Raw genomic sequence first — 21,753 nt, forward strand, 5'->3', positions numbered from 1 at the left:
AGCCAGACCCTCCCCAGAAGGCCCAGAGGCCCAGGGCTGGGCATCTATTGCCTGGTTTCTCCAGAACCTTGGTATCGTCTTGTCTTAAGTGCTGCATGATCTCCAAGCATCTCCTGCCCTAGTCAAGGAGGGTGCCCCCTCAGATGTCATCTGGAGAGGGGAATGGCTTTTCCCAAGGACGCTTCCTGAGAGACGAGGGTGTAGGAGCTGGTGGGGGCAGAGGGCACTGCTCTCCTGCCCACAGCCTCAGAGGCCCTGCCACGTGTCCTGGTGTCCAGCTCAGCCCAGGGCAGGGCAGGAGATAAGGCCGGGTGCCTGGACCTGCAGGACTCCAAGGTGAAAGGTCACTGCAGGAAGGGCTTTTCCAGCCGGTTAAATGTTAACAGGCCCAGAAACAGAGGCCCAGGCTTCTTTGCCCAGGGCGGCTGGGGTGGCATACAAAGAGTGCTTAATATATGCTGGCTGCCCCAGCCCGGGGTCTTGGGGTGTGTGTGTGTGTGTGTGTGTGTGTGTGTGTGTGTGTGAGACGTGGAGGCAGAACGGCAACTGGGAGGCTCTGGGGAGCCTGGAAGAGACATCTGTAGTCCAGCCGGCCCGCGGCCAAGCCCTTTCTGTGAAGCACAGAAAGAAAAGGAAATTAAAGGGGAAAGGGGCAGGCCCCGCAGGGGTGGTGGGAATTCCTGTCGCCTCCAGCCTCGCTGGGCGGGTGGGCGCCCTGCCCCCAGAGGCCTGAAATTCTGGCGAAGGCCACCCCCGCCCCCCGACCTCGCGCCCTCGCCGGCCTCAGACCACAACATCCCTTCCCCCCGGAGATTCCGAGCACCAGGTGTTAGCCCAAGCAGAGAAAGGGTGGGGTGGGGGTCGGACGCGGAGACTTTCTGGAAGAGGAAGCAAACACAATCCATCATGCAACTGTGCAAAGAAATGCCCCAGGGTGTGTGTGTGTGTGTGTGTGTGTGTGTGTGTGTGTGTGTGTATTGCGCAGGGGCGTGCCCCCCGGGTGCAACCGGCCCCCCATTATTGCTTCTGCCGGGAATGCAGGGGGGTGGTGCCGAGGGGCGCCTCGAGGGCGGCTGAGCTACACAACGTCCAAGGCCGGAGGTGGAGGGGAGGGCCTTAGAGAGACATCTTGGCGAGGCTGCGGAAGGGCAGAGGGCAGCACTGGCCCAGGCTCCCGCCGCGGCCCGGCGGGGGTTAAGGCTGGAGCTGGCCGAGGGCGGGGGTGGGAGCGGAGTGGGAGAGGGAAGGGGAGGGAGGAGGGTCTGGCCGTGCGGCCCCGCGCTCCGCCCTCGCCCCTCCCGCCGGCCTGGGCGCCGGGCGCCGCGCACGGCCACCCATGTCCTTATAAGGGCGGCCGTCGCCGGGGCAACGAGCGCCCGCCCCCAGCCCGCGGCGCGCGCCCCTGCCCCCGCCCCCACCCCCCCGCCCGCCCCGCGAATGGAACGTTGTGTGTCAAACCGGCCGCAGCGCGAGGCCGGCGCGCGGGGTCGGCGGCGGCGAGAGCGAGGCTCGGGCCCAGGCACAGGCCCAGGCCGGGCGGGCGCGGCCGCAGCGGGGGCGGCAGCTCGGGAAGCGCCTGCCCGCGGCCCTGCAGGCCCCGAGCGGCCACCGGGGGGCCTGGGGGACTCAGGGGGCGCGGTGACCGGCCCCGGCGCGCGCCCGTCGCCCCTCCCCCCCGCCGCGGGCAGCCGAGCAACTTACGGCCAAACTTTCCCCCCGGCCTCCCGCACTCGGATGGCAGCCCGCTAAGTTGGCCGCAGCCCTCGGCCGAGCGGCGGCCAGGCCAGAGGGCGCCCCCTGCGCAGCCTGGGCCGGGCCATGGCCCGAGCTCCCCCGCCGGGGCCCCAGGGCGGCGGGGCGCGAGTCCCCGGGGCCCCCGGCCAGCACCTCTAGCGCGCCCCCCCGGCCCCGGGCCTGGCCCCGCGCTCGCGTGGGAAAGTTGGCCTGGAACCGGCCCGACCAGTTCCTCCCGGGCGCGCGGACCGGCCGCAGGAAGTTGCTGCAAAACTTTTTTTGGGGGTGCAGCCGGGTGCCCCCCGCGCGCCGGGGCCGGATGCGCGCCGGGTAGGGTTCCCCGGGTCGAGAGGGGTGCCCCGAGGGAAGAGCGCGGAGGGGGCGCCCCGGCCCCGCTGCCCTGGGGCTATGGCCATGGTGACCGGCGGCTGGGGCGGCCCCGGCAGCGGCGGCGACACGAACGGCGTGGATAAGGCGGGCGGCTACCCGCGCGCGGCGGAGGAAGACTCGGCCTCACCCCCCGGCGCCGCCAGCGACGCTGAGCCAGGCGACGAGGAGCGGCCGGGGCTGCAGGTGGACTGCGTGGTGTGCGGGGACAAGTCGAGCGGCAAGCACTACGGCGTCTTCACCTGCGAGGGCTGCAAGAGCTTCTTCAAGCGGAGCATCCGCCGCAACCTAAGCTACACCTGCCGGTGAGCCCCCTATCAGCGCACCGCCGCCGGGCACCCGGCCCCGCTGTGGGCCGGGCCTCTGACCTGCTCGGTCACCTTGGGCCTGGCGCTGACCTTCCCTGGGTCTCCACTTCCCGTCCGAGATAGGGGCACAGATCCTTTTTCCCCTCTCCATTACATTCCTGGGATTGTGTATACTGTCGGCGCTGTATCGATGCAGGTCCACCCTTCAGGTGGTCCCTTGCGGCATCCGCCCTAGTTACTTGCTCCCCCTTCCTCCCTTCCTTTTCTCCGGACAGGGGTCAGCTCCGCGCGGGGAGGGGTTGGGGTGCTGTCAGGGGTGGGTCCCTGACCCCAGGGCATCCCTTCTCTTGGGAATCTCGGTGCGTGGGGTACCCCGCGGGAATCAAACGTGGAACTTGGACTGTGGGGCGCACAGTGTCCAGGGGCCATTGTCTGCGGCCGCGCGGATCGATACGGCGCGCCCTTGGGGTCAAATATCACTTCCAAAGTCGCCCTGACCACCGAGGCTGCGGCGGGAGCGAAACTGGGGTGGCACAGGGCAGCCTTCTTTGCGTGGGGGCCCCTGCTGTGGGGTTGGGCCTGCTCACCGGGGGACCCCCCCCCCTCACCCCACCCCTGGCTCACCCTGGCCTTTGGGTCACCGGAAACTCCTGCTCGAGGTCCGGGTGGGTGGCGGGATTTGACCGCATCTTGGCTGCTCGCCGCCCCCGACCCCCCAGCCAGGAGTTGGTGCAGAGCTGGGCTCCTGGAAAATCCCTGAAACTTTGGTCGGCTCTGAGACAGGGTGGGCGTGAATGTTTCCAAGAAGAAGCCCTGGGCTGTCCTAGGTTGGAGTCCCCACTGACAGGGTGTGGCCGTGCTAGCTTCTCTCCTTAGTTCTGGGGCATTAGGTCTGGGGGGAGAAGCCGCTGGCATTGAGTGTCCAGGCCAGGGCTCCCTTTCCCACCACTCTTTGGTGAGCCTTCTTTTGCTCCACTGACAAGCCCCTACTCTGCATCCTCCAGGAACATGCTTGGGCTCTGTAGAGCCAGTTTGGAGAGTCCCATTTTCCAGATGGGCAAAACCGAGGCCCAGAACGCTCTTGGTGCCTGCCCTGGGTCACCCAGGGAGAGACCCTGCTCCAGTTGGGGCTTAGCGAGGGGAACTGTGGGGTTGGGAAGAGAGGGGCAGCTGAGTCTGGGTCAGGGTGTCCCCAGCGAGAGCTGCTGGTGGAGGGCTTGTTGGCAAGCCCACTGGGCGGAGCCCCGGGCACCTGAAGCAGGAATTTGGCCCCAGGTCCAGCCTGTCTGGGGTGGCTGTGTGTGGGGGGGAGCTGGCTTACTCTCTCCTCCAGTGCTAACTGGGCCACCAGACTTTGGCCTCATTTTTGCTGCTGGAATAACTGCCTGCTCTCTGGCCAGGTCTTTAGGGAGGGCAGGGGAGGGGCTCAGGTAGTTTTGGGGTCCCAGAGGCTCCCTAAGAGTGGGAACAGGGAGCACCAAGGTCGGGGAGAGGGGGCATGGTTTGGGGCTGGCAGGTTCTTCAGAAGGTCTCTGCTGTGTGACCTGGTGAAGTCACTGCTTCTCTCTGAGCCTCAGATTGATTCAGCAGAGTCCCCTCAGGGCCTGGCCTGGGTGGTTTGATGCCGGCCCCCTGGAAAAGACCCCATCTCCAAGCCCAGCCTTCTCCCAGTTTGGGGGAGACACAGGTGTCCCCGGCCTGTGGAGTGTGGGTTGGGCCAGAGGGAGGGATGGTCTGGGGTCCCAGGAGGGAACAAGGGGCTCTGCCTTAGGGTCAGAGAGGAAGGCCACCGGAGGTGGGCCTTGAAGCATGAGGGGTTTAGCAGATAGAAGCAAAGGGCACTCCTGCAGAGTGTAGCTCCAGCAAACGCTCAGTGGCAGGTTTGGAGAGCAGTGATGTAAGATGAGACCACCCAGGCATAGAAGTTAGAGGTGAGTGGGTCTGAAATGATGGACTGAGGGCAATGGGGAGCCATGAAGGGTGTGTGAGCAAGAGAGAGCTACGATCAAATTGGACTGGAAGCCAGAACCCAGGGAGGAGGCTGAATTGGACTGTGGGGTTTGGCAAAGCATGTGCTCTTTAGGTGGGATAACAGGTAGAACTTACTGTTTCCTCATCTGGAGGGACAGAAGATCTGTCCTGACTCTACAACTGGGGAAGTTGAGGCAGAAGGCTCAGGGCCTCCCCTGAGGTCTGAGGGCCCTGAGCCAGGCTCCTGCCTGCCTGCCTGCCCCAGGCCTGGCTGTTTCCACGCGGCTGCCCAGGACCCTCCCACTGCATGCCTGCTGGGCTTTGTTCTGGTTCTGCCTGAGCTCCCTTTGCCCTAGTAGGGCCTCTTCCTGGGGGCTCAGGCTGGTAGGACACAGAGGCCTGGGCTCAGAGGCTGGCGCTGCAGGACACAGAGGCCCTCCAGAGCCTCAGCTCTCCTAAATCTGCCATTGGGACTCGCAGCTGGGGCCTGGGTCTTGACGCCCTCCCCCCACGCCCCCAATTTCTCCAGAATGAGTGCATCCCATATAGACTTGGCCTCTGGCCTCCCATTTCCAGATGAGGAAACCAAGGCTCAGTGGAGAAGTCACAGCCCAAGGATCAGGGCTGGGTGTCTGCAGCTGAGATGTGTTTGATTTTTAACTTCATTAAGTGTTTGTTTTACTTTGTGACTGTCTCTGGGTACCCTCTTGGTGCCCAGCTGGGACTCCAGGGTGTCTGCCCCAGGCCTGGGCCTCAAAAGGCCCTGAGCCCAGGGTGGAGAGAGATAGGGAGGGAGCACAGGGGCAGGGGCCAGGGGGAAAAGGTGCTGGGGACATTTGAAGAACAAAGGCCTGAACCTTCCTGCTTGGGACTGACCTTGGATGGGAACTCATTGCCTCACAGGGCGGGGCCACCTGTCCCATCCCTGGAAGAGGCAACAACAATCCCCGAGGGCCACCCAGAGGAAGCTTCTTGGACTTAGTTAGGAATTGGACGTTCTTTCCAAAGAAGGGGTTTGGGATCTTAAAGGGGTACAGGAGTTCATTTGTTCATTCGCTCATTCGTTCGTTCATTCATTCATCGTTCGTTCGTGGCGGCCTTGTGTAGGGCAGTAATGCTGGGGCTCCACAGTCCCGTGACCCCGTAGAGGACTGGTCTGGCTCCTGGTCTCTTAGTCAACTCACAAAGCCTTGCTCCCTGAACATGTTCCTTCTCTGCTCTCACATTGCCCTTGGGACAAAGACCCTGACCCTTGGCCTGACAGTGACCAAGTACAGTGAAACTGTTTAGGCCTTCATATTTTGGCGTTTCCAACCTTTTGCCCTTGTTACCCACTCTGCCTGGAACTGCCTCTGTTTCCCTGGGGAACTTCTGTTCATCCTTCAAAACCCAGTTCCAACATATCCACCCTGGTGTGCTAATCTACTTTGCCACAGACTGCTCTTCATCTGTGGCACTCACCCGAATTGTCCTTTCCTCTTTGCAGGCCTAGCCTCTGTGCCACTTTGGGGCCACTTGCCCAGCCGAGGTTGGGGGGGCCTGGTGGTTCTCAGGGGCAGCCTTCAAAGGTGTCTCACAAGGTGGCTCCAGGGGCAGGATGTGGGTGTCACGGTAACCCCCATGGTGACCTCTGCATGCCCACAGGTCCAACCGTGACTGCCAGATTGACCAGCATCACCGGAACCAGTGCCAGTACTGCCGTCTCAAGAAGTGTTTCCGGGTGGGCATGAGGAAGGAGGGTGAGTACCTGCTGGGGTGGGGCTGGCAGGGGATGAACAAACGGCCTGCCCTTTGCTCCTTCTTTTGGGGTCTGGGAGCTATGGAGGGCGGGGTCTGGTGCCTGCTAACCTCGTTACCACCAATGATCCTGAGATCCCATGGGCCTGGGTTTGGCCCTGGGCTGGAGGAATCCAATTATCCGTGGCTGTCTGGTGGCTGCTGCAGAACTGGGATGCAAGGGACTCCCTGACTCCGGCCCATTTTAGAATTGTTCTCCCCCCACCCTCCCCAGGCCCCCCTGGCCTCAGAGGCAGGTTCCCTGGCCCTGACACCCCGGTGACCCCCCTGCCCTCTAGCCAGGCCACCGCTTTCTGAACAAGGATGTATTTTTTTTATTTGATTTGCTTTCCCTCCACCCTCCACCCTCCACCCCCTGCCTTGTGTTTGCCCAAGGCAGGAACTCACCTGACTAAGGCAAAGGGCAGCTTACCTTTCCGCCTGACCTGGGGCACTGGGAGCCAGAGGGAGGCCCAGCCTCTTGTCCTTGCCCTGGGGACTTGGCTGGATACATGCGGGGCAGCTGGGTCTAGAACTCCACCAAGGACTCTTAGAATTCAAGTGGAACCCAGAGACTTCTACATGGACGTCTGGGCTTGGGAGCAGAATCTGGCCCATTTCAGTGATGGCCCCTGTGCTGGGCTTCATGTCTCTGCCTGGACTCTCATGAGCCAGGCCAGCAGTTCTTCCCTGCATCTAACCTGAGTCTCTCCTGCTCTAAAGATGGTTTCTTCTCTGCTGGGCCTCTGTGGAAGAAGCTGGGAACAGCTGCTCAGAGTCTTTCTCTTAAGACGCTCTCATCACTCCCTTTGGTCATTTTAAGTTTGGGGTGTGACTGTCTCTCCGCCCCACCGCCAACCTGGATTTTACCTCCACTTGTTGATCTGACCTAAACTCCTGATATACATCGAATCAGGGCTTCAGATCTCCAAAGTCTCAGGGTGGAAATAATAATCTCAGCTCATGCCCCAAGCACAGCCCTATCTCAGGGCCTTTGCACAGGCTGTTCCCTCTGCCTGGAACACTTGCCCCAGACACCTGCATGGCTTCCTCCCTCGCCTCCTTTAAGATTTGCTCAAACAACACCTCCTCAGAGAAGCCCTCCTGATTACCCTTCGCCACCCCCTCTTTATTTCGGGCCATCTATCTTGCTTTATAATTTACTTGCTCCTCTATCAGGATGTTCTGCTCCTCAAGGTCAGAGACTTTTGTCTGTCTTGGTTTTTGACATACCCCCAGTGCCTAGACCAGCCCCGAAACACATAAGGTGCTTAATAAATGTTTCTTGGCTTGAGTTACTATCTATTTAGCTCTTACTAAGTGCCAAATGCTATTCTAAGCAAGTTAGATACATTCTCGTGTAAATTCAGTGATTGGTCTCATCATCATCACCATTTTTATTAGCAACTGCATTTTTTATAAATGGGAAGACAGTACAGAGAGCAACAGAACTGTGGTTGGGATTTGAACCCACAGTCTGGGCTGAATGAGGAGGAAGAGCTGGGAAAGAGGTTCTCAGGAAGCGGGAACAGCAGGTGCAAAAGGCCCTAAGGTGGGAACGAGGCTGGATGATGGAAGAATGGTGGGGGTGGGGTTTAGAACCAAGTGGGCCCCGGATTGACTGGGATTCACTCTCGGGCTTCATCTGGCTACACCCATTTGACAGATGATTCTGAGACTTCAAAATCACATGGAGCAAGGCTTGAATCCAAGCCCCTGTTTCCCTGATCAGCTCTGCTAGCCCCTGGCTCCCACTTGCATCTCCCTCCCCATCTGCTTCATGGTGGGTTGACCAGAAGTTCGTGGAGGTGGTGAGACAGGGCATTCCACCTCATTAAAACTCATTAATTAGTCTCTGCCTGGCACCCAGCCCAGTCAGCCCCTCCGCCCCTCCCACTGTGGCACAGGCCAGGCTGGCATGCAGCCACCTCTCCCCTCTTTGCACCTCAGCTTCCCTCTTCTCACCAACCTGATCACTGGGGGCACTGGCCAAGGCCAGCAATTGGTCCTCCCTCCTCATAAGCAAGGCTACTGATGGAATCAAATGTTTACTGAGCACTTGCTACTGGCCAGGACTCCACTCTTAGCACTGAGGTCACTGCAGAGACCCAGAGAGATGAGACCTGCTCTAGGGGGCCATGACCTGGAGGGTGGGGCTGGGAGGTAGGGAAATATCCCACCTCCATAGGAGAGATCAGCGCTCAGCCCATACTGATCACTTGTTTTAGGGGTAGGCTGGCCATGTGCCCCAAGTCCTAGGAAGGAAGGTGATCGCTCCCTGGACCCATCCTCAGCTCTTGGACCCCTGTGATTGACAGATGAGGACATGATTGACAGGTTTAGAGTCTCCCTGGCTGCAGAGGAGAGCTCACACAGTCCAGTAGGAGGGGGCCAAGTGCGAATTAAATTAGCCCTCACCCAGTGGTCCCATTCCCACCTGGGAAGGTTCCCCCCCTCCCAGGGTCAGGGCCCTTCTCTGAAGGAAGTAGGAGTTGGATGGTGGCTGGACATGGACTCAGGCTGAGGGCACAGGGCAGAGCAGGGTGGGGCATGCAAGACCTTGGCCTCTGTCATCCCAACAAGCTTTGTGCCCATGAGGTGGGGATTGGGGGTCCAGGGAAGGGCTGAGCTGGGGGGCTTGGAGGGGAGGGGGCTGAGTGACCCTTTGATAACTTTATCTCCTCCCTTTATTCCTCCCTACTTGGCCCCCGCCCACTCTCTCCGGGTAACCACCTTCCCCCTCCTTCCTTCCCTCCCCACTCCCTTTTCCTCACACCCCACTCACCCCTCTCTGGTTTCCCCGTGTTCTTCAATCCCCGTCTTATCCCATTTTCGTCACTCCCTTTCTCCCATCTCCTGATCCCCCCCAATCCCTTCTCCCCTCCTCCCTCTCCTGTCCCTCCCCCATTTCCTGCGGGGCTGGCTATCTCCCCCCCCCCCCCACCAATCTCCATCTCCCCCTCGCAGCGGTGCAGCGTGGCCGCATTCCGCACTCGCTGCCTGGCGCCGTGGCAGCCTCCTCGGGCAGCCCCCCAGGCTCTGCGCTGGCGGCGGCCGGCGGAGACCTCTTCCCCGGGCAGCCGGTGTCGGAGCTGATCGCGCAGCTGCTGCGCGCAGAGCCCTACCCTGCGGCGGCTGGGCGCTTCGGCGCGGGCGCAGCGGGCGCGTTCGGCGCAGGGGGCGGCGCGGCGGGCGCGGTGCTCGGCATCGACAACGTGTGCGAGCTGGCTGCGCGGCTGCTCTTCAGCACCGTGGAGTGGGCGCGCCACGCGCCCTTCTTCCCCGAGCTGCCGGTGGCTGACCAGGTGGCGCTGCTGCGCCTCAGCTGGAGCGAGCTCTTCGTGCTGAACGCGGCGCAGGCGGCGCTGCCCCTGCACACGGCGCCGCTGCTGGCCGCCGCCGGCCTGCACGCCGCACCCATGGCCGCCGAGCGCGCCGTGGCCTTCATGGACCAGGTGCGCGCCTTCCAGGAGCAGGTGGACAAGCTGGGCCGCCTGCAGGTCGACTCGGCGGAGTACGGCTGCCTCAAGGCCATCGCGCTCTTCACGCCTGGTGAGATGACCTGGAATGGGGGGCTCTGAGGCCGTGGGAGGGGTGGGGGGGAGGGGTGCGACCTAGATCCTGACCCTGGCCCCCTTAGCCCTCCACTCCCTGATCCACAGCTAGCCAGACTTGCGTCCCTGAAAGCGCCTTGAGCGTTGATGGGGGACAGTGGCGGAGGTGATGCGGGCGGTGTGACACCCTGATGGCCCCACCCCCGATCCCAGGTCTCCCTAAGAACTTCGATCCCTGTCCGGACCCGTGACTCACGGCCCCACAGCCTCTCTCCCTGATTCCCAGACTCCCTGAGAGCCCCCCATCCTTCACCCCCTCATCAAGGTACTCATCCTGCTCAGTGGGCACTGACAGCAGAATGGCAGGTGGGGGGACGCGGGAGGAGAGGTCCCCCCACCTGGTTCTGGTCCTCATTCCCTGATCTCTGTCCTCCCCAAACCCTCTGACCCTCATCTGCCAAATCAGGGTTCTCTTCTTGTTACTGACCACTTATGGAGGGCTGCCAGGCAGGGGTGCCCTGACACCTGGTTCTGGGTTCCCCTGGGCTCTCCACTCCCTGATTCCTGGGCCCCTAGACCTCTGACGCAGAGCTCCCAATCTGCCCCCTGACCCGCCTCCAGGGGCCACCCCTCGCTGAGCTGGAGAGGGTAGGGGGTGTGGCTTGGAGCCCCTCCCACCGAGGGGCGGGACTCCGAGCGGAGCCGTCCTCTTCCTTGCGTGTCTTTGGTAACCGTCCGGCAGCCAAAGCCCTACTTTATTCCAGGGAGTGGTGGCGCAGCTGGCTCTGCACTCTGGAAGGAGGCCCCACTAGGTGTCTCCTTGGGGCCAGGGATGCAGGAACCAGACACAGGCTACTCTGGGAGGTGGCTTTCATCCAATAAATATGGCTTTGCCCCTCCTTATTTCCCCAGGAGACTTTCTCTGCCCCCATTCGTGGGGCTGGCATCTTCACTCACATCGCAGGTCCCTCTGGGGTGTCTGAATACCCCCTCTAGGCTTTGCTTTCCTCCCCAAGTCCCCTCCCCAGCCTCTTCTTCCCCTTGAGCTTGATTAGAACTTGTCTCCCTGCTAAATGCGTTAGTCAGGGCCCCTCCACCCTTGAGATTTCACTGCCTGCACCCCTGTGTCGTCGTCCTTGGATGAGGCCACCTTAATATTTCTTGAGGACCAACACTGCCATTTGTGCCCTAGGCCCCCATCTCCCACCTCCTGAGTGCCCTCCTTCTGCATCAACAGCCCTGAGTGGTGCCCCCCCTCCCCCGTCAGCCCTGGGGTCCTGTGTCCTCCCGCCACCTCCTCTTCTGACCTTTCCCTTGTCCCCCAGATGCCTGTGGCCTCTCAGACCCGGCGCATGTGGAGAGCCTGCAGGAGAAGGCCCAGGTGGCCCTCACCGAGTATGTGCGGGCCCAGTACCCATCGCAGCCCCAGCGCTTTGGGCGCCTGCTGCTGCGGCTCCCTGCCCTGCGTGCCGTCCCCGCCTCCCTCATCTCCCAGCTGTTCTTCATGCGCCTGGTGGGCAAGACACCCATCGAGACGCTGATCCGAGACATGCTGCTGTCGGGAAGTACCTTCAACTGGCCCTACGGCTCGGGCCAGTGACTGGACAGGGCCGGGTCTGCAGACCTCCAGGGACACGTATGCTCAAGCCTCCAGTGGGGGCACCCAGGCAGAGGACCCTGGCTTCCCTCCTCAGACTCCTGTTTTTTAAAGACTGTGAAATGTTTGTCTTTTTTGTTTTCTAAGTGATCATGAAACCAAAAAGAGACTGTCTAGGCTCCAGCCAAGTCTTCCCCAGAAGCCCTGGTCGAGATGACCAGGTGACGAGACTGAGGGTCCAATCCCAGGACAGCCATGTCCCTTGGTGCCCCAAAGCATGAACTCATGGTGCAGTGGCTTCTCTGGTGTGATGGACAAAGTCCTGGCATCTGGACTGGAGGGGCAGCTGCACCCGGGCAGGGGTAGCGTGTACCAGGCGGATCCTCTGGACACGTAATCCACGTTGGACACTACATGATGGATGAATCAAGGCCAATAATAAAGACGTTTCCTACCTGCACAGCCTCTGTCATGTTTGTGTGGGGAGGGTGGCACGGAGGGCACCCTACCACGGATACCCACTCCCAGCCATCTGGAACACCCACAACCTAACAACAGCCCTACTTGCTGTTTCTGTTGGACAGTTTTGTGGGGAACCTGCAGCTGGGGGCAGGAAGGGGGGCCCGAGGTCAGCCAATGAGTCTGTAGGAGTTGAGCTTAGCAGATGGCTCAGGTTTGAATTCAGATTCTGGCCTATGAGGGTGAGCCTCATAGATTAACATAAGCCTTAGACCAAACACTTGTTTCTTTTCTTTTCTTGGCCGGGCCACAAGGCTTGCGGGATCTTATTTCCCTGACCAGGTATTGAACCCCGGACCCACGGCAGTGAAAGTGCCGAGTTCTAACCACTGGACTGCCAGGGAATTCCCTTTATTGTTTTCTATGGTCGGCCCTTAATCATGGTATCTGGGCTCCAGTATCCTCGGGAGAAACATCTGGGGCTAGTTTTGTCACATGATCTCAGCCCAGACAGAACCCTCCATTTCCCTGGCCACAGCGACTGCTTTAGGGAGGGCACGTGACCCAAAGCTGGCCAATGAGATTCAATGGCAGGATTGGGAATTAGGAGGATATCATTAAAGCAAAGCAGAGCCAAAAGAGAAAGACCAATTTCCCAGGATGCCTTTGGAGCCCCTGCATCAAGCCATACCTGAAACCCTTGCGTGTTTAAGTTCCATGAGCCCAGACTTCCCCTTTTGTGCCTGAGCCAGTTTGAATTTGGCTTCTTCTCACATGTAACTAAAAAAACTCCTGACTGTTTTGGAAATTGGCATTTGGAAGGTGAGGACCTCTAAGGACAGACCTTGAAATGTGGACTTGAGTTGATGTGGAGTGATGCAGCACCAGGGAGCTTGCCACCCTGTCCTCGGAAGTTTGTGGCTCAGCTCTGTGGTGGGAAAGGCACCTATGGAATGTATTGCCAGGACTGTGGCTCTAGGGGATGGCTAGAAAGGGCCCAGATCGTGGTGGTGGGTGGCACCTCTTGATCCTAACAGGTCTTGTCAGGCAAAGACAAGCCCTTTATCAAAGATGCCCCTTTGAAAACAGTGAGCAAAGAACTCAGGTCTCACCCAGCAGGCTGGGCCAGTGCTCAGCCCTAAGGCAGTCCCAGTCCCCCAAAATGCTCTCCACTGGCACCCCAGTCTCCCCCATGTCTGTCTCAGAGGAGGTCTGGGAAGATGGGGAGGAAAGAACGAGGGTCTCTTGGGTATGCCCTGTCCCCGGAAGGGGACTGAGGTGGGAATGGGATGGAGAGGCTACTGGGCTCTCCCATTGGTGGCTGGGCTGGTTTCTAATCTGGGTAGGTGTTTTCTGAGCTGTACTGTGCATAAGTGAATGTCCATTCCAGTTGGGCTGGACAGCAATGCCCCATTTCTCAGGTTCACAGAACATCTGTGGACTGACCCAGACCATGGTGTCCGTCCTGCTTCCAGTCGGCCAGAGACTTGGATGCCTGTCCAGGCCTGTCTGCTGAACTCCTACTTCTCCTACAAAACCCTACCCATATGGCCTCTTCGGCAGGAAGACATCTTGAGCCTCCCTGGTTGTTAGGACTCTGCTGTCCGGGTCCAGCCCTCTGTCATTGCTCTGTCACACTGGGCTCTCTTCCCTGAGGACATGGATTCCTTGAGGATCAGTCCTGGGACTGAGGCCTCTCTGTGACCCAGTGGCTGCCACTGCCTTCCCTGCCCACAGTCTTCCTGACTGTCCCTTTTCCCTGTGGCTCCCCTGGGAGGCCAAGACTCAAAGTAGCTGCTGGGCCACCATCACAGGGCCCCACACAGAGCCTGGTGCTACCTGTGTCCCATCCACCCTACCCAGGGCCTGGCATGCAGTGGACATCAGGGGACCCTCCTGGCCGAGGAGGTGATGCTAGATGTCAGCCTCTCTGCTTCCCACTTGAAGGCTCTTAGAGGAGAGGGAGCCCCCCCCCAGATAGACTAGGGTTCACAGCTCACCCAGAGATCCTGGACAAGTCCCTTTCTCGGAACCTTAATTTTTTTCCTCTGGAAAATGAAAGAACAATTTTTTGGTGACAATGAGTGAAATCAGGAGTTTCAAGCAGCTGTACACAGTCGGTATTTAATAAGTGTTTATTCCACTGGGATGAAGAGCAGGACCTCTTCCAGGGGATGGGCTGAGATCTGGGATCTCCATGGGGGTCCTGGAGGAGGTCCTGGGAAGCCTTCCTGGAGGAGGGACCATCAGATCTCAGCCTCAAGGGCGAAGGCATCTGAAATCAGGGACGGCTACCCCAGGCGGGGCAATAGCAAGAGCTCAGGCCAGGAGGTAGGAAGAGAAGCAAGGGCAGGGTGGCACCCCGACTCCAGTGTTTCCCTCTGCCTGTTTGCCAGGACACTCAGAAGTACACAGAGCCCTCGCTGTCTCCCTGGTCATCGAATTTCTGGATCTGCGTCTTGAGGTGCCTTAGTTTGCCCTTCAGGTAGTGGCAGCGAGCCTGCTTGTCCAGGAAGCTGGGGTCCTGAGCAGGGCAAGATCCAGGTAAGTCCTTGTGGCAGTCTGGCCTATGGCTCTCAAGCTGCTTGACCTTTTGCATTTTCCTCTCTGAGCCTCAGTTTTCTTTCCTTGAAACTGGGCAGGCACACGTGTCCCAGCCTCATGGGAGTGTGTGTGTGTGTGTGTGTGTGTGTGTGTGTAGGGGGGTGCAAAGGACAGGCTGTAGGATTCAAGAGGCATGACTCACCAACTGCTTCTTCTCAAATTCCCTCCAGACACGGGCAGCAACATGGGCCTCCTTCTGCCAAAGGAGAAGGAAGGGGGTGCTCAGGGAGCACAGGACCCAAGGAGGGATGGGGAAACTGAGGCTCAAGACAGACAAAATGGACCTTGTCAAGGGCTGATCTTGGCCCATGTGCTGTGGTGCCTGCCCAGCCTGGAGGAGGAGGAGGCCCAGAGATCTGAACCCAGTGGGTTTCCGAAGGCCTGGGCTACCTGGAAGGGTTGTAGGATGGGGGTTTCCACCTGGGTGCTGACCTGGCTTCGGGGTGGGGGCAGTGAGTTCAGCAGGGCCTCCAGCTGCTGGAGCTTGGCCTGTGCAGAGCCCACCTCCTGCTGGAGCTCCAAGAACTCTGGGTACTGGTCCTGGAACACTGCAGCATAGCGGCTCCGATCCTTCTCGTTGCTCACTGGTGGGTACTTACTACCAGGTTGACAGGGGGTCAGAGTATGAGTGTAAAGAATTCCTCTCTTTTCCCCAGTCAGTGTAACTTTTCTTTGTCCATGTTAGGTTCCTAGCCCCAAATGCCCTTTTTCTCTGTTTACTATTTGGTAAACTCTTATTCACCTGTCAAAGCCCCAGCCTCAGTGCTCCTTCCATGTTCCCAGAAGTCAGGAACCACAGGGGGGACACTCACAGCTCATAGTCAGGCACGGGGTGGGGCCTAGGCACATGTCCCCCGGGGATGGCTCTAATAGACTTCTTGGAGCCCAGGAGGGTCCGGGAGGGCAGCTCATCCTCAAATACAATCTTCTTGGGCCTTGTCCCGTGTGCTCCGGGCTGAGGCTGGCACAGAGGGCGGGCCGCGCTGGGTTCGAGGCCTTCAGGCACCAGTCGCTGCAGATGCCGCAGGAATCATGGTTTGGAGTTAACGAGGGTCAGCCGGGATCCCTTATACAGGGGGGAATGAATCCTTTGCCTAGGCTCAGCCTGGGGACACTCCTCCCGTTCAGACTCACCGGGGGACCAGGGCCAGGCGGGCGGGTTTGCAAGTTCCCCCGGGAGCCGCGGCTCTGCGGGGCCTCCCGGGTGGGCATCGGCTTCGGGATGGTGCCGTTCGGGCGTCCCCGCACCGGTGGGCGGGTCCTGCGGGGGGGGTCGTGGCCCGCGCGTGGCGGGGGTGGTCGGCGGGCGGACTGTGGACACAGGAGGAGGATGCGATTGGAGGCGGGTAAGGTGGGAGTACTCACGGGGAAGCTGCTCACGGAGCGGCCAGTTCTCCACCAGCGGCGCGTTCTCCAGCTCCGCCCTCATTTGCATAGACGCACGCCATTGGCCTTCAGAGATCCCCAGACCCCGCCGCCCAGTGCGTAACCCGAAAGAGCGCAAGAACCTTTACGTCACCGCGCAGCTCAAGATTGGCTCGCGTTAACCCCTACGCGGCCGCAACCTCTGCCGCAGGGGTATGTGGAGCCCGTGGACACCGCCCCCGAGAAGACCCCCGGGATCTCCGGCCCGGCAGCGGGCGGCACGAACCACTCCTTCCCGGGGTCACCTGTCCCAGCGTATGGGGCTCCGAGTCTGGGTCCGCTCCCGAAGAGAGGCGCTCGAGCCCGTGTAGTGCATTAACTACAGGCTGGACTCAACTGGCTGTGTCGCTCCGCCCGTCGGGGGCGGGGCCTGGCGGTATAGGGCGGGGCTGGCGGCGAGGGGGCGGGGTTTGGCGAACCTGAAAGTGGACCCGCACCCTTGTCCCGAGTCCAACAGAGACCGCTACCTGTTGTGTGTTTGGGGCTGGTGACTCACCCTTTCCGACCCTCAGTTTATTTGTCTGAAAAACTGGTGGTTTTGGAGAACTTATATTTATCTATTTACTCAGCGGTTATATGTATTTTTTCCAGCGGTTATATTTTTAAAATATTTCTTTAAATAATTATTGGAGGCATGTTTAGAAAATTCAGATAGAGAAGAGGCGTAGGGCAAAGTGAATTTCTCACCTACCCTTGTCCCCAGAGGCAGCAGTTAATTGTGTCTCCTTCCAGAGAGATTCTAATTCAATGACACATTTTCCTCACTACAGACAATACTGTAGAAAAAAGATTCAAGTGCACATTTCTTTGGCCGATTGTGGAGGATTATGTAGAACTCCTAGAAGTGGAATTGCCCAGAATTGTCCGGGCAAAAGGGACCTGTGTATTTTAATTTGGAAAAGTACTGTCAAGCTCTTCCTCAGTGAGGTTGTGCCATTGATGCTCTAATCAGCTGGTTTTCCCACAACCTTTGCAACCTCAATGGTATCACAGTTTCCTGTAAGTGTACTTTCAAAGTTTTAAATCTTGCCTAATCTAATATGGTGTGTGAAAAAATTCAGAAACCATTTGTATTTCTTTTCCTATTTCCTGCAATCTTTTTTTTTCTTTCTTGTTGATTTTTAGGAGCTTTCTGTATATCAAGGATGTTAATTTAACCAGATAGTGTATCTTTTACTATTATAAATGGGATCTTCCAATATATTTTGCAGCTACTTTTTGTGCATATAGTAAACTAATTTAAATATTCATTAAGTCCCTTGCTGGTTTACTAAATTCTCTTCTTGAAATAGCTTTTTGTTAGCTTGCTTGGATATTTTATATAGACAGTTGCATCATCTACAGATAATTTTACCTCTTTTCTCATTTTAAAATTTCTTTTTCTTGTCTAGTTGCATTGACTAGCATCTCCAGACAATATTAAATCAAGGGAGGGGGTGGGTGGACTGTGGGCATCCCCCCATCCCCACCTCACTTTCTTCACTTTGATGGCAAAACTTCGAGTATTTGCCAGTTAAACTCAACACCGCCTTTGGCTTGAGGTTTTTCAGTTCACTGAGGAAAACATCCATCTATTCCTTATTTTTAATTAAGAGACTTTGAGTAATGGATGCTGTGAACAGTACAAAGTACCATTTCACCCTATGATTTTTGCTTCCTGGTGCATTAATGTGGCCACTAATGCTTCCTAATAATGAACCATCCCTGAGTCACAAGCATGAGCCTCCTTCTTATGATCTATTTTTTAAAAGTTGCCACTAGAGCTTTCAAAAAAGCTTTAAAAACTGCCACTAGAGTTTTTAAAAGCTCTTCCTGGTGGTTTTACACCCATGCTGATGGGGTGGGGGTGGGGTCCATGTGGGCAACCCCGTGCATGTCCCACAGTGCTCAATGCTCCCATGGTCTGGGATAGACGCCTCCTGTCCACTCTTCCTTACCAAGCTCCCTCAGTCGCCCCCCGGACAGACTTTGCCCCTGACATCTGGAGTGGGGGTAAGCAGAGCCCAGGACCCACAATTCCCCTAGACTCGTGCTCAATAATCCCTTCCAGGGTCCCAACTCCAATGCCCACCCAGTTCTTGTCTGAAATGAGCAGACTATGACCGGGGCAGGGCAGGGTCTCCACTGATTCTCATGTGTTTGCTGAATGACTGTGTGAAGCATCTGCAATGTCCTAAGATCTTAGGCTGTGGCAGCGGGTGGGCTAAGCCTTGTCTCTGAATTATCACCTTCAAACCCAAGGAAGGCCCAGCACTGACACCCCTCCTCCAGGCTGGCCTCCACGCATGGCCCCACTCCTCCCCCACCCTCCAGCCCTTACTCTGACCCCACAGGAATGTGTCTGACTCTGACTCTATCAGATTGGGAGCTCCTGGGGCCTCTAGGGGCCCTGCCTTGTCCAGTGTGAGGTAGGTACCAGGGGGGAACGGGAGGCAGGTTTGCTGAGTCACTGTCTCCACCCCCCCAAGCCTGACCTCCTTCCTCCCCTGCTCATGTGCTCTCTGTGGCACCAAGGGCCTTCCCTTCACGTTGCCCACCGCAAAGGTACCCCTGGACAGGGGTGGAGGGCAGAGAGAGGACAGGTGATGTGGGCCAGGCCAGGTCTTTATTTGAGTTTGGGCATGATACGGATGAAGAGGATCATGCTGATGAAGATGAAGCAGACGACAATAAGCATGGCCCAGAGCAGCCAGTTGACTGACTTCTGTGTGTGCTGCTCCAGCCGCTCAGATTCTGTCTTCAGCTTCTCCAGGTTCTGGTCGGCCATCTTGAGTGAGTGCGACAGGGTCTGAGGGTGAGGTGGGGAGAATGTCAACAGGACTGGGTCCAAGTGTGGCCTCTTCCTACTGCGCTGGAGCAAATCTACACCTCTTGGCCCTTGCCAGTGCTGTTTCCTCTGCTGGGAATGCCATTTTTGCCTTCTGCCAAACTCCTATTCATCCAGTCAAGCCCCAGCCATAGAGACCTTCTGCTGGGAAGCCTTCTCTGATGCCCCAGGGCAGAGGCTTTAGAGTTCCCAGAGTCCTCATACCTGGTTGTCCTTCTTGATGACAGTCTGGGCAGCCAGTGTGTGGGTCTTGAGGCTCCGTGCCAGGCCTAGCATCTCCTCTGCCAGCTTCTCCTGGAGGTTCTGGTGTCGCTGCAGGACGAGGTCTAGCTCGGCTGCTGACTGCTTCTCATCCCCTGGCCTGGGCCCTGCCACCCCACTGACCCACAGATGGGTAGACAGGTGGGTAGGAGCGGGGGTGGGGGTTGGAGGGAAGAAACTAACATGTTCTCAAGGAACCCAGAGGTTGTGGTTCCAGCCACTGCCCTGCTTGGGGCTGTTTCCCCTTTTTTGCTTTGGTTTCTGGGAAGAGCATCCTCAGAAGTGGCCTTTGATTGGTGGCTTATTTTTTTAATTTTAATTTAATTTTAATTTTTATTTTTGGCCATGCCGCACATCTTGTGGGATCTTACTTCCCTGACCAGGGATTGAACCCGGGCCCTTGGCAGTGAGAGCACGGAGTCCTAACCACTGGACTGCTGGGGAATTCCCTGATTGGTGGTTTAGATGCTTCGTGGTGACGCTTTAGTGGCCCAAGGTCTGTCCAACCCCCCTGCCCCCAATGCTGCCCAAGGGCTGAAGATACTCACGTTCTCTTCCTCACATCCAGTTCAGGCTCTGGAAGCAAAACAGGCCAAGCAGGAAGAAAGAGAGAATGGGTTTGTTGTTTTCCAGCTTCCTGACCATTGCCTGGGATGTGTCTGCTACTCATAATGCCGTTTCCCATCTTGTCTGCTCCCCAGTGGGCGGGCTCCTGATCAGGCTTCAAAGTACTCCCTTCTGGGAAGTTTTCCTCATTTGGGCTCCCCCAGGTCCCAAGTCCTTCCCTCTAGCCAGCCTTGGCCCCTTGGGCTGGGAGTGTCCAACTTTGTTTCCTCTGGGGGCCCCTCCTCTGTCCTGGCACCGCTTCCAAGCGTAACTCGGTAATGCCCCTGGACACACTCTCCCTGGGCTGTGGAAGACCCTGTGGGAGCCAGGTTAGGCGTGAGGTGTGAGGCAGCAAGGACACACGTCTGTCCCAGGCCTTGAGTCCTGTTCTGCTCAGGATGACTCACCTTCACTAGAGTCCTGTGGGAAAAAAGGAGAGGCATGAAGTCACCCACCTTGCCATGCCCCCAGACCTGTTCTCTCTGCTCCCAGAAACTGCCCACCCACAGTCAGGACCCTGGACAAGTCCTGTGCCCTCTGAGCCTCAGTTTTCTCATCTTCAAACTGAAAACAATAGCTCGTAATTTGCAGGGTTTAGCGGATCCACATAAAGTGCTCATAGAGGCATTTGTCATCCTATTTTACAGATGAAAAAACTCATCTATGTGTGGTGAGGCAGGGGCCAAACCTTACTCTGGCCAACTCTAGGGCTTAAGCAGAGATGTGCCATTTTTGCCTTGTACCAAAACTCTTATTCACCTAGCAAAGCCCTGCCTGCAGTGCCTCTCTGTTGGGAAGCTTTCTCTGATGGTCCAGGTCAGAGTCTGTTGGGCCCCCTAGGATCCCTGCACCTGACAGTATTTGTTGTTCTGGCCACCCTCAGGCACTGAACTCCTGTCCCCATTTGAAGCCTCCCAGGGACCAGGGAGGGAGCCCTACCGTGCCTAGCAGCTCACTCCGCATCTCACTGGTGTACCGTGCCCGTGACTGTAGGTGTACTGTCTTCGTGGCAGGTACCCGTTCCCTGGCTGTAGTCGGTACTCGGCCAGGGGCCAGGAACTGGTTGGCTAGTGCCTTCTCTGAGGAGGAGGTCTGCAGAAGAGGGCAGAGGGGTCACCAGAGGGGCAGGTCCCAGGTGAGCATGATGAAGGCTGAGGAGACAGAGGTGCCCTTTACTCACCAGCTTCTCTGCCTGCAGCATCCCCTTCAGAAAATCTACCTTGCGAGAATATTCGTTGATTACCTCGGAGACCGGTTTGCTGGAAGGGCAGAAGAGGAAAAAGAAAACCTGCCCACTGTCCCCCGTTCAGGGAAGGTTCTTAGCAGGGAGGGACTGGAGACCAGGGATCCGGTACTCTACTCCCTGCCCCAGATTTGAACACTTGTGGCGGTCTGCACTCACCTCGCCTGTGCCTTCAGGGCCTGCAGCATGTCCTGGAGGGCTCCCACGTACTGGGGACGAAAAGTGGGGTGTCAGCCCAGTGCCCCCCACCACCATCTGGCTCAAAGGGATTAGAGCCACCAAGGGACGGGGCCAGGACGGGGGCGGGGCTGGAACGGGAGGAGCCAAGTATCAAGGAGGAGGGACCAGCTGAGCCCCAGGGAGGAGGTGGGGGAGCAGCGCAAACGGACGTGGCGGAGCCAACCGGCAGGAGCGTGGCCTCATTGGCTGGCGGGGTGGGGGAGTCGGGCCCGGTGGCCTCCGGCTGCGGGGACCACCCTCCGGGATGCGGGCTCTACGCGGACACACGGGCTTCCCTCACCTTTTCTAGACGCCAGTCGTCCGGGTCCCGCTTCTCCGCTGCCATCGCCTCGCAGCGGCACAGCAGCCGCACCAGGTTCAGCTCCAGCCTCGACGCTGCCATCACCACCCAGCGGTACCCCGCCCCTTCCGCCGGCGCCATCTTAAGAGATGGCGGAAGTGCCTTTCGTTGGCCTCCTTCCGGGCGGAAGTGCCCTGTTTTGCTCTCTCTTTCTTATTTGGGGCTTTCTCGTTCTTGTTTGGGCGTTTGCTCTCTCACTCTTGTCTTGTTTCAATTAGAGGCGCCATCCAGTCCGTATTTACTCAGGACTCAATCGCTTGCTTATCCTCGCGAGCATCTTAACCCTTCCCGAAGTGTTGAAAGGGTCGAGTCCTTCGTTGTCAGGCCCACGTGCAACGCGTGACTTGCTCATTACTTCCCCCCTGCTCAAAATTCCTCCCCCGCTCCCCACTCCTTCCTGGGTTCTTCCCACACTGAGCTC

At 58.3% G+C, this 21,753-nt stretch overlaps 3 protein-coding genes across 5 annotated transcripts; 1 reads left to right on the plus strand and 2 right to left on the minus strand.

The window, feature by feature from the left end:
- The first annotated feature begins 1,485 nt into the window (after positions 1 to 1,485).
- On the plus strand, positions 1,486 to 11,789 carry NR2F6 (nuclear receptor subfamily 2 group F member 6). The gene is made up of 4 exons (XM_068536776.1): positions 1,486 to 2,426; positions 6,045 to 6,139; positions 9,144 to 9,728; positions 11,056 to 11,789. The coding sequence occupies exons 1-4, from the start codon at positions 2,143 to 2,145 to the stop codon at positions 11,328 to 11,330; spliced, it is 1,239 nt and encodes a 412-aa protein (XP_068392877.1). The 5' UTR covers positions 1,486 to 2,142; the 3' UTR covers positions 11,331 to 11,789.
- Positions 11,790 to 13,905: 2,116 nt separating this feature from the next.
- Positions 13,906 to 16,140, minus strand: OCEL1 (occludin/ELL domain containing 1). Of its 3 annotated transcripts, none has more exons than XM_068534760.1 (6): positions 16,061 to 16,140; positions 15,525 to 15,701; positions 15,203 to 15,402; positions 14,823 to 14,988; positions 14,533 to 14,586; positions 13,906 to 14,310 (listed from the first exon to the last, which is right to left on the minus strand). In XM_068534760.1, the coding sequence occupies exons 2-6, from the start codon at positions 15,600 to 15,602 to the stop codon at positions 14,188 to 14,190; spliced, it is 621 nt and encodes a 206-aa protein (XP_068390861.1). In that variant the 5' UTR covers positions 15,603 to 15,701; positions 16,061 to 16,140; the 3' UTR covers positions 13,906 to 14,187. The 3 variants fall into 3 exon arrangements, with proteins under 3 accessions (XP_068390861.1, XP_068390864.1, XP_068390863.1); XM_068534763.1 differs by having other exon boundaries at positions 16,042 to 16,131; XM_068534762.1 differs by lacking the exon at positions 16,061 to 16,140 and adding an exon at positions 15,899 to 16,015.
- A 2,261-nt stretch (positions 16,141 to 18,401) lies between these two features.
- Positions 18,402 to 21,426, minus strand: USE1 (unconventional SNARE in the ER 1). The gene is made up of 8 exons (XM_068534764.1): positions 21,273 to 21,426; positions 20,912 to 20,961; positions 20,690 to 20,768; positions 20,449 to 20,601; positions 19,917 to 19,929; positions 19,452 to 19,479; positions 18,847 to 19,021; positions 18,402 to 18,603 (listed from the first exon to the last, which is right to left on the minus strand). The coding sequence occupies exons 1-8, from the start codon at positions 21,411 to 21,413 to the stop codon at positions 18,421 to 18,423; spliced, it is 822 nt and encodes a 273-aa protein (XP_068390865.1). The 5' UTR covers positions 21,414 to 21,426; the 3' UTR covers positions 18,402 to 18,420.
- Positions 21,427 to 21,753: the final 327 nt, after the last annotated feature.

Source organism: Eschrichtius robustus, chromosome 2 (genome assembly GCF_028021215.1).
Source record: "Eschrichtius robustus isolate mEscRob2 chromosome 2, mEscRob2.pri, whole genome shotgun sequence".
Classification (NCBI taxonomy): domain Eukaryota; kingdom Metazoa; phylum Chordata; class Mammalia; order Artiodactyla; family Eschrichtiidae; genus Eschrichtius; species Eschrichtius robustus.